At 33.5% G+C, this 12,221-nt stretch overlaps 1 protein-coding gene across 5 annotated transcripts in view; it reads right to left on the bottom strand.

Annotated features, from left to right (window-relative positions):
* Window positions 1-6: 6 nt before the first annotated feature.
* LOC106468477 (PRKCA-binding protein-like) overlaps window positions 7-12,221 on the bottom strand; it is a 17,903-nt gene continuing 5,688 nt past the window's right edge. For all 5 annotated transcript variants that reach the window (XM_022396812.1, XM_022396814.1, XM_013928907.2 and 2 more), the window contains 9 exons: window positions 11,343-11,583; window positions 9,135-9,201; window positions 8,077-8,166; window positions 6,661-6,777; window positions 5,840-5,973; window positions 5,369-5,461; window positions 4,904-5,004; window positions 2,872-2,966; window positions 7-848 (listed from right to left, as the gene is read on the bottom strand). In XM_022396812.1, coding sequence (XP_022252520.1) covers window positions 601-848; window positions 2,872-2,966; window positions 4,904-5,004; window positions 5,369-5,461; window positions 5,840-5,973; window positions 6,661-6,777; window positions 8,077-8,166; window positions 9,135-9,201; window positions 11,343-11,583 — 1,186 coding nt within the window. In that variant the 3' untranslated portion in view covers window positions 7-600. The remainder of the gene's footprint in view (window positions 849-2,871; window positions 2,967-4,903; window positions 5,005-5,368; window positions 5,462-5,839; window positions 5,974-6,660; window positions 6,778-8,076; window positions 8,167-9,134; window positions 9,202-11,342; window positions 11,584-12,221) is intronic.

Genomic DNA, 12,221 nt, shown 5'->3' with positions numbered 1-12,221 from the left:
GACATTCTGTTGTTTCTAACAGTTGTCTACACATGATAACCGTTAACATGTAGTGACATTCTGTTGTTTCTAACAGTTGTCTACACATGATAACTGTTAACATGTAGTGACATTCTGTTGTTTCTAACAGTTGTCTACACATGATAACTGTTAACATGTAGTGACATTCTGTTGTTTCTAACAGTTGTCTACACATGATAACTGTTAACATGTAGTGACATTCGCTTCTTTCTAACACTTGTCTACACTTGATAACTGTCAACATGTAGTGACGTTCTGTTTCTAACGATACTCTACACTTGATAACTATTAACAGGTAGTGACATTCTGTTGTTTCATAACTTAATAACAGATCAAATTACTCATGATCTTGAAAGTTAACAGTAGTTGTCTATAGTTTTGGTCCCATAAAATAAAAATAAAATGAAATAAATCATTTCTACATAAATGTGTAAAAATAACTCATCACAACAATGATGCAAAGCCATTACATTCAAGAAACCCTCTTAATTTTCTTACTACATCTCTATTTTGACACAGCTTAACATACTCTTGAACACTGTAACATATTTACACATGGTTGTGTTTAATTAATAAAGACTAGTCCCCTAAAAGATTGCCTTCTACAATCTCTTTGGCTTCTTTTGCTTCCAAAAGTTCGTCGTCGTCATCTTCATCCTCTTCATCTTGATATGGACTAACAGCTGGATCTGGGTAGTGGAAAGTGCTGCCTGAAAGATCCACTTCAATGGGAAAGATGTTGGCTGTTTTCATTTCAGCATGACAATCATTATGGTAGTGGGACAGTGCTGATACAAAACGGTTCAGCTGGAAGACAATATCTTGTACTAGATAAAACAAGAAACATCATTATAATATGACAAACATTATAGTAGCAAGGCAGTGTTAACACAAAACAGTTCAGCTGGAAGACTATATCTTGTACTAGATAAAACAAGAAACATCATTTCAACATAAACATTATAGTAGTGGGGCAGTGTTAACACAAAACAGTTCAGCTGGAAGAACATATCTTGTAATAGATAAAACAAGAAATGTCATTATAACATGACAATCGTTATGGTAGTGGGGTAGTGTTAACAAAAAACAGGTCAGCAGGAAGACTATATCTTGTGATAAAACAAGAAATGTCATTATAACATGACAATCGCTATGGTAGTGGGGTAGTGTTAACACAAAACAGTTCAGCAGGAAGACTATATCTTGTAATATATAAAACAGACACTAATACTGAACAATAAAGAAATTGTTTTCTCAAAACTAAAACATGTTGACTGTTGATGGTACTTTTTCATACAAAAAGAGTTTCTCAGTGACATGATGAAGATCAAACTTTTTTTTTTACAACTTAAATACATCAAGTGTAAATACTACATAAAATCCCTAACATATGTTCTCTAAAACAAAAAATTATCAGTTATGTTTCACAAATTTCCAGATCTAATTGCAGCTACACTATTAGGTTCAAACTGTAAATAGAAACAATTACGCCCTTACAAATAACTGTAAAGAGAAAGAAAAACTTCATGAACATACTGAAGATGTACTTGTTAGAAATAAGTGAGGGTAAAAGGAAAATGCTACAAGAACACACGTGCAAGTGAAATTAACTAGAGTACATTTGCTTCTAGATAACTTATACTACGTCTATAAACATACAGGTAGTCATAGTAGAAGTAGTGTGATTCCAATCATTGCTGCCAGGACTGAAAAACCATATAAAAATGTGTAGAATTCAAAGTCTTGACTGGTAAAAAAATACTGAATGTAAAAGGATCAATGTTTCAGTAGAAGCTGTACATAAGACTCGGAGGAGGATACGTGACATTGACACTGTTAATAATTAAAGTGGTTGAAGTAGAAAACCCAAACAGTTGTTAAGCAACTAAGGGTAAGTTCTTTATAAGGTCAAGTATGAATACTGCCAATGATCTTACAGATGTGGATGTGATCTTGATACACACTCGCATGAAGTAATCTTAACAAACATGTAGCTGCTGGAAAACTGCTGCTCAAAATAAATAACCTAATTAAATGGGCATCAGACCACAAACAGGGAAATGAGCAAACATGAAGATGTGTGCTCTTTACAGATGAATCTAAGTTTGAGCTGATCACAATCACCAACAGTATATTTGATGGAAGTGAGAAAAGAATACCAGTCAATGTGCAACCTCTACATTTATGATTGGTGCAAGATCAGTACAAGCTTGTCATTAATCTACACAAAATTGATACCATTCTGATCCACCATATCATTCCGTCAGGAATACGACTCATCGGTTGGGGATTTATAGATGGCATTAGGAATACTCTTAACATATACTTGTATACATTTCTAGACAGAGAGAAGATATCAGGAATACTCCAAGTATGTATCTCTATACATTTCTAGACAGAGAGATGGCATCAGGAATACTCCGAGTATGTATCTGTATACATTTCTAGACAGACAGAAGTCATCAGGAATACTCCGAGTATGTATCTGTATAAATTTCTAGACAGACAGAAGTCATCAGGAATACTCCGAGTATGTATCTCTATACATTAATAGACAGACAGAAGTCATCAGGAATACTCCGAGTATGTATCTCTATACATTTCTAGACAGAGAGAAGTCATCAGGAATACTCCGAGTATGTATCTCTATACATTTCTAGACAGACAGAAGCCATCAGTAATACTCTCCAGATGTACTTACCATGTTACAGAAGCCATCAGTAATACTCTAAAGATGTACTTGTATACATTTCTAGACAGACAGAAGCCATCAGTAATACTCTAAAGATGTACTTGTATTCATTTCTAGACAGACAGAAGCCATCAGTAATACTCTGAAGATGTACTTACCATGTTTCTGATCCAGCAGTTCAAGCTTAACAAGGACATCAGATCTTAGTTTGGCAAATCTAGCTCTTGCATCTTGTCTACATCTTAAGACTAACCTGCAATTACAAACCATGAAGACTACAGAGTAAAGAAAAGTCAAACAACAGTTACTTGTATGGGCTAAGATATATGTATATTCTAAGAACTGAATTCAAAGCAAGTGTAAAAAAGCCCAAAAAATAATGTTATAAAAATCAGTTGTTTTCTAACAAGACACTAAAGAACTTAATACATGAAATAGTACTTATTTTGTTCTTCAAGTTTTATGATAACTGATAATAAACCAAGTGAGATAAAAACTTAAAAAAATGTATAGCAAGAGCTACTTGGTATACTCAACATAATGGAGCAACTTCTCAAAAACATAGCATCAACGGACGCCATACAAAAACATAGCATTAACGGACGCCATACAAAAACATAGCATTAACGGACGCCATACAAAAACATAGCATTAACGGATGCCATACAAAAACATAGCATTAACGGATGCCATACAAAACATAGCATTAACGGATGCCATACAAAACATAGCATTAACAGACGCCATACAAAAACATAGCATCAACAGATGCCATACAAAAACATAGCATCAACAGACGCCATACAAAAACATAGCATCAACAGACGCCATACAAAAACATAGCATCAACGGACGCCAAGTTCTAAATAAACAAGTGATCAGTAGGAGATATAACAAAGTTCTAAATAAACAAGTAATCAGTAGGAGATCTAGCCAAGTTCTAAAAAGCAATTGACAAGTGAAAAGTACGAAATTTAATGTAAGTTACTTATTATAATATTGTTATTACTCAGACAAAGCATAATTTTTATAGCCTTCAATCTTATTTGATTAAAGAGCCATAAACTAGAAAATCAGACCCCTCTTGTCTGGCTTTCACATCCTTTCATTCACAAATTGCCAATAGTTCTCTCTGACATTTAATACTATATGATTTATAACCAAAAAAACAGCAAAGTTTTAATCTATCAAATGATATATCATATTACATTATTTCCTGTACAGAGAATTGCCTATTTCACTTCTAGTTCAAAATTTATTCCCGTAGGAAACACATCGACTAGCTTGGAAGAATTTGTAATCGGCTATTGTCTCATAGTTAGAAAGCCAGAAAACTTGCGATAGTTATGGGACATGGTTTGCTTTTTGTGTGTTATTATTCTATGTTCTTTGGTGCATTATTCAATTAAATGAAAATTATTTTGTGCACTACTATCATTTGTATAAAAAAGTAGGGTTAACTTTCGTCGACAGCAAAAATAAAGATGACCTAGGTAAGTACTATAATTCTTGTTTTTCATGTGTATTGTTTATATATTATTATATAAGTAACTAAAATGTAGAATTAGAAACTTATTAGGTTAGACTAAGTAAGATAAAGAAAAAAACAATAATATTCACGAGTTGAGCTCCAAATAGCTTAAGCATTACATGATTCTATAGAGTAACATGAAGAAAAATATTTTTAATGTCAACATTAAAATCACTTTGCACTCAGAGCAGTCAACACTTTGAGTCCATATATTCATGAAGAAATTTTTAATAAAAGACAGTGTTCACTGAAGGCCTGCAAAATTTCATTATGATACAAAAGCATATTAGAAGTTATAGTATGGAAACTCTAAAGATAAATTTCGGGTCACGATCGCGGACGAACTGACCAAGCCTGTAGAGACATAGTTCATCCCAACTAGCTTAGGGTCGGCTAGGCCATTCAGCAACCATACAGGTTACAAAGATTCTAACTAGTGACCCTCAGGTTGCGAATTGAGTGTCTTAACCATCAGGCCATGAAAGACCCAATGAATGTTGTAACAGACAAAAATATAAATTATGTAATATGGTATAATATGTGGACCCAACCAAAGTGAGAAGTACAGCAACATGATAGTTAAGATTAAAATTTCATCTAAAAACAATTTTTCACAAGTTTTCAAAATTGATAAAAATGTTCTGATTATTGGGGCTCACCTGTACTCATAGTTTCCTGTTTCAATTCTGTACAAAGGTTCTTGAAGTGCTTGATAGGTATATTCTTCATCATCCATTTCTTTCACTTTCAGACAGTAGGACTGTAATTACACAAGACAATACTATCATGTGACGCTCTCACTGTCAGACAGTACGACTGTAATTACACAAGACACTACTATGATGTGATACTCTCACTGTCAGACAGTACGACTGTAATTACACAAGACATTACTATGATGTGATACTCTTACTGTCAGACAGTACGACTGTAATTACACAAGACAATACTATGATGTGATACTTTACGTTTCAGATATCTACCAAACTATGTGTCTATCTTCTGTGGAAATAGAACTACAAACAAATATTAATTTTATATGAACTAGTCAGACATATTAATGGCCAAAGTGTATAGTTATATAGCAGGTATTTTGTAATACATTCCTCTTAGCTGATGCCTACCAGATATTCAAATTTGGTGTCAACATACTTCTTCACAGTGAGCCGTGTGTCAGGTACCGCTTTGTTTAGATACGTGTTCAGGTCATTCAGCATCTGGAAAAAAAGTAAATTTTGAATTACATTCTCAATAGTAATTACATACATAGAAAATACATTAAGATATTAATAACTGTCTGATATAATTATCTGCACTAGTTATATCATGATTGGGTTTTTACCTTCACGTCCCTTAAGTTCAAAGTCATTAACATAATAAAATTCAACCACACTACCCAAAAATGACAGCTCTAAGTGTATAGGTATGGTATTACTGAAAACTATATGTTAAGTACTTTCCAGCAATAACTTAGACTCCATTATTTTATCAAAATTAACTGATACACATCATTTTTCACAAACGCTTGCAGCCTGTTAAAACAGAATAATCAAGGTGTTATCAACAAAGTTATTAAACAAACACTGCAAACTTACTGGACGAATAGTTTTTAATAGTTTAATCCCATATTTTTCCATTGACCGATGAGCTTCTCCAAACCTCGTAAAAGCTTCACTGGCCCTTTGCTGTGGTTCTTTCACACCAATAGATGAAAATACATCACCAAACCCTGAAATAAAGAATTAAATATGTGGTTTAAAAATAATTCAGCTCTTAATAATCACATATATTTTTTGATAAACTTGAGCTAGATTCCAACCTTGCACAGAATAGTAGATTTTTACATGTAATTACTACATTATGTTGTAGTACGTGTTTAATAACCTACTTGCCAACCCTATGTTAGAAACCTACCGATCCAAACAGTAACCCCTCACCACCCCCTGCCATCCCTATGTTAGAAACCTACCACTCCAAACAGTAACACCTCACCACCCCCTGCCAACCCGATGTTAGAAACCTACCACTCCAAACAGTAACATCTCACCACCCCTGCCATCCCTATGTCAGAAACCTACCATTCCAAACAGTAACACCTCACCACCCCTACCAACCCAATGTTAGAAACCTACCATTCCAAACAGTAACACCTCACCACCCCCTGTCAACCCTATGTTAGAAACCTACCATTCCAAACAGTAACACCTCACTACTCTCTGTCCATCTGTGTTAGAACATAAAGAACAGATAAAAACATAAGTTTTGTATAACACTTGATCTAACTAATACTATTTCCAAAACACAAAACATACAGTTTGTTGTAGTCAGCATTTGTCACTTGATCCTGCTATCTTTATATTTTGTAACTTGATGTTATAAGTTTCACATCAGTGATAAAGAGAAGTTTATCACATACCTCTGTAGACTTTACAAACATCAAAAAAAGCTTTAAGCACTGATTTTGTGTGCTCTGTTATTCCTCTGTACATGTGCTCATTTCTTTCCAATTCTTCCAGCTTCTTTACTAGGCTATCTGACAAAGATAACAATAAAATGTTAAAATAACTTAGCATCACAGATTTGAGATACTTAAAGTAGAGATCACTACAACAAGAAACTGTAACACATACCACCTGTTACAATTATAAATAAAGGTAGAATGCAAATTGGTTTATTCAAGACAACACAACAACAGACATAATGGAAAATTTACAGAGCTATCTGCACAAGAAGAAAAGTGTACTCTTAATGAAAGCATATCTAGCCTTATTCTTTTTAACTAAGGCTTAGTGATTAATATTGTTGTCACCCAAAAAACACGAGTTTTCTTTTACTCAGGTAAAATGGTGTGTCCTGTGGTGAAGCTGGTGATTATTAGAAACCATGTGAAAAACTCTCACAACAAATCAGTTTCATTCCTTTCGAATTACTAAAAACGTATTCCTGATGAGGAGGGCTTTGCCTCCTGGATCCTTATGAGAGGCATTTGCAACCTATGTCACCCATTGAGAAGGACTCACAGACCCCTTTCACCTTATTTTGATCTTTCTTTTAATCCCCTTCTACTCTAAAAATTAGTGGCACACCTGAATAATCACATGAACCAATACCCTCCTTAACTGAAACGTGTCAACTGACCGCCACACTTTCCATGCTGGTAAACAACAACTGAAACGTGTCAACTGACCGCCACACTTTCCATGCTGGTAAACAACAACTGAAACGTGTCAACTGACCACCACACTTTCCATACTGGTAAACAACAACTGAAACGTGTCAACTGACCACCGCACTTTCCATAATGGTGAACAACAACTGAAACGTGTCAACTGACCACCACACTTTCCATAATGGTGAACAACAACTGAAACGTGTCAACTGACCGCCACACTTTCCATGCTGGTAAACAACAACTGAAACATGTCAACTAATCACCACACTTTCCATACTGGTAAACAACAACTGAAACATGTCAACTTACCACCACACTTTCCATAATGGTAAACAACAACTGAAACATGTCAACTTACCACCACACTTTCCATACTGGTAAACAACAACTGAAACGTGTCAACTGACTGCCACACTTTCCATGCTGGTAAACAACAAACTGAAACGTATCAACTGACCACCACACTTTCCATGCTGGTAAACAACAACTGAAATGTGTCAACTAATCACCACACTTTCCATAATGGTAAACAACAACTGAAACATGTCAACTTACCACCACACTTTCCATACTGGTAAACAACAACCGAAAAGTGTCAATTTACCACCACACAATATTATTTCTATACTGGTAAACAACAACTGAAACATGTCAACTTACCATTACATAATATTGCTCTGCTAAGACCCAGAGCATCAGCTGTAGTAGAACTCATGTTTTCAACCACTCTATGTTTCATCTTCTTCAAAACTGAAATTAGACAAGTTGAAGACATACCACTATAATGTCACAAAAATACCTTCACAAACATTTTAAAATAATTTGAAAGTTCTACATGCATCAAATAAAATTGTTATACCACAAGATGTCATAGTAGGTTAGGGTACACCTCATAAATGGACCAATTCATTAAAGGCATTAGTTCTTAAAAAATAAAGTTATAATGTACAGTGTAGTAGTGTACAAGTTAAATTGTTATACTATAAGATGTCATAGTAGGTTAGTGTACACCTCAGAAATGGACCAATTCATTAAAGGCACTAGTTATTAAAAAATAAAGTTATAATGTACAGGGTAGTAGTGTACAAGTTAATGATGACTCTTTGAGTACATGCTTCCCATGGCTGTCTCTGATCTTGAAGGTAAACAGAAAAGTTAAAAAAAATAATAAATACTGTCTTTCTTGGAAAGTACTCTAAGCAATAAAGTTAATAAAACGTCTTTGACACAGTATTTACATTTTTTTAAGATAATGCATTAAAATGGAAATCTAAAAACATGAAACAAGTATGATTCTATTTATTATTTCCAATGTTACATACAGACTTACTAATATTTAACAAATATATAGTTTAAAAGTACAAAATCTTACTGTTTTAGCTACTTTAATGAATAAAAATTATGTTGTTGGATTTTTTTTATACACAGGATTATGTCAACTGAAAGTTTTCATACATTTCTACTTTACACGTTTTATTACATTTAATTTGTGTAGTTTATCAACAAAATGAAATATTTTAATCAGCTAATTATGCTTTCTTCCAACATAATAGCTTAGCAAATGTGAATTTTTATGAATTTCTACTTTATTAATTCATATTGAAAGATCTTAATATGTTGGAAACACTATTATTCACTACATCTAAAACCACTGTAATATATCAATAAATAAAAATTCACATGACTGAATGTAGTTAAAACAACAAGTAAAAACATACTTATGTCCAGTGTTCTTCCTTGCTTTGGATCTGCATGAAGCTTGTTGTAATTAATGGTCACTTCATCCTGGCAAAAATTCACAAGACAAAAATAAACTTCTACCAATGTTATACAACTTTCTATTACAAATTAACTTGTATTTACTTCACATATATATGTGATACACTTTGGAAGAATAAACAGGCTGCAGATGATGACCTCCATTAGTAGACTGAAGAGTTGGTATCAGCCTGATTAACTTTTCTTACTGATTCAAGAGTTTTCTTTTGACACCAGTAAGTGATATTAAACAGGACTTCAAAATTTGAGCTACTCAGTCTCATGGTGTCTAAGAGAAAACCTTTTTAAGAAAAAATGCATAATTCCAATGCATGTAATGAAAAATTTTTTAACACGAGCTGTTTAGATCTATTAGAAAAACTTTTCACAATCTGATTTTTATTCATCAAGTCAATGAAACCACATGTTGAGGTGTTAATACTTTTCCTGTGAACAGACCACTTATCCTTTACACTTCACTGTCATACTTAGTGCTTGATACAAGTATAGCTTTCACTGCATTCATCACTACAGACACATAACCAGGTACAAACAACACATTCATACTTAAGTTGAAAAATACACTTTCCATAGTGACTTTTTTGTAAGAGAAGATTAAGTTTGGTATATTTTTTGTCATCATAAACACAATTCTTTGTATAAACAACAGCTTGTAGAAAATGTTAGAAGGAAATGTTTTACTCATAACACCAGTTAAACTTGAGAAATATTCCTAGTTAGACTATACTAAAACTGTAGTCAACTAACTATAGTTAAACTTGAGAAAAATTCCTAGTTAGACTATACTAAAACTGTAGTCAACTAACTCTAGTTAAACTTGAGAAATATTTGTTGTTAGCCTGTACTAAAACTGGGGACAACTAACTCTAGTTAAACTTGAGAAATATTCCTAGTTAGACTATACTAAAACTGTAGTCAACTAACACTAGTTAAACTTGGGAAATCTTCCTAGTTAGACTGTACTAAAACTGGAGTCAACTAACTCTAGTTAAACTTGAGAAATATTTGTTGTTAGACTATACTAAAACTGTAGTGAACTAACTATAGTTAAACTTGAGAAATATTCCTAGTTAGACTATACTAAAACTGTAGTCAACTAACACCAGTTAAACTTGAGAAATCTTCCTAGTTAGACTGTACTAAAACTGGAGTCAACTAACTATAGTTAAACTTGAAAAATATTCCTAGTTAGACTGTACTAAAACTGGAGTCAACTAACTATAGTTAAACTTGAAAAATATTCCTAGTTAGACTGTACTAAAACTGGAGTCAACTAACTATAGTTAAACTTGAAAAATATTCCTAGTTAGACTATACTAAAACTGTAGTCAACTAACTATAGTTAAACTTGAAAAATATTCCTAGTTAGACTGTACTAAAACTGGAGTCAACTATCTATAGTTAAACTTGAAAAATATTCCTAGTTAGACTGTACTAAAACTGGAGTCAACTAACTATAGTTAAACTTGAAAAATATTCCTAGTTAGACTGTACTAAAACTGTAGTCAACTAACTCTAGTTAAACTTGAGAAATATTCATAGTTAGACTGTACTAAAACTGTAGTCAACTAACACCAGTTAAACTTGAGAAATCTTCCTGGTTAGACTGTACTAAAACTGGAGTCAACTAACAATAGTTAAACTTGAAAAATAGTCCTAGTTAGATTGTACTAAAACTGGAGTCAGCTAACACCAGTTAAACTTGAGAAATCATCCTGGTTAGATTGTACTAAAACTGGAGTCAGCTAACACCAGTTAAACTTGAGAAATCATCCTGGTTAGATTGTACTAAAACTGGAGTCAACTAACACTAGTTAAACTTGAGAAATCATCCTGGTTAGATTGTACTAAAACTGTAGTCAACTAACACTAGTTAAACTTGAGAAATCTTCCTAGTTAGACTGTACTAAAACTTGGAAGATTTCTCAAGTTTAACTGGTTAGACTGTACTAAAACTGGAGTCAACTAACACCAGTTAAACTTGAGAAATCTTCCTAGTTAGACTGTACTAAAACTGGAGTCAACTAACACCAGTTAAACTTGAGAAATCTTCCTAGTTAGACTGTACTAAAACTGGAGTCAACTAACTCTAGTTAAACTTGAGAAATCTTCCTAGTTAGACTGTACTAAAACTTGGGTCAACTAACTTGAACTCCTTGGATCATCTTTGCAACTTCAACTTTAGTTCTTCCTTTCACTGATGTTCCATTCACTCCCACAATCTCATCACCAGACTGTATAGTTCCATCTTTGGCTGCAGGGGTGTTATCAAACACCTGAACAACATACAGACATGGACAATGTGGGGCTCCTCCCCCTATACTGATTCCAATCAGATTACTTTCATCCTTGTGTATTGTAACACTGCCTGAAGTGACAGTCATTCCCCTATACAAAGTACTCTGTATATATATTTCTGTACACTAATAGCACAACACTGATATGTATACACTATTTAATTACATATTTAGTAATTTGCTAAACTAGTTATACTAAATCAACAAACTGAAAACTACTACTCCCCCTTTTTTCATATATTAAAGATAAAAAACATGAACAACATTGTAAAATATCATTTAAAAACTACAGACACACAACAGATAAGAAATGCTGGGAGATTATCATATTATACAGACACACACAACAGATAAGAAGAGCTGGGAGATTATCATATCATACAGACACACACACAGATAAGAAGAGCTGGGAGATTATCATATCATACAGACACAGACAACAGATAAGAAATGCTGGGAGATTATCATATCATACAGACACATACAACAGATAAGAAGAGCTGGGAGATTATCATATCATACAGACACACACGACAGATAAGAAGAGCTGGGAGATTATCATATCATACAGACACACACAACAGATAAGAAGAGCTGGGAGATTATCATATCATACAGACACACACGACAGATAAGAAGAGCTGGGAGATTATCATATCATACAGACACACACAACAGATAAGAAGAGCTGGGAGATTATCATATTATACAGACACACACGACAGATAA

Source organism: Limulus polyphemus, unplaced genomic scaffold (assembly GCF_000517525.1).
Source record: "Limulus polyphemus unplaced genomic scaffold, Limulus_polyphemus-2.1.2 Scaffold3020, whole genome shotgun sequence".
Classification (NCBI taxonomy): domain Eukaryota; kingdom Metazoa; phylum Arthropoda; class Merostomata; order Xiphosura; family Limulidae; genus Limulus; species Limulus polyphemus.
Note: the sequence above shows the minus strand (reverse complement) of the source record. Positions and strands in the feature narration are given on the sequence as shown.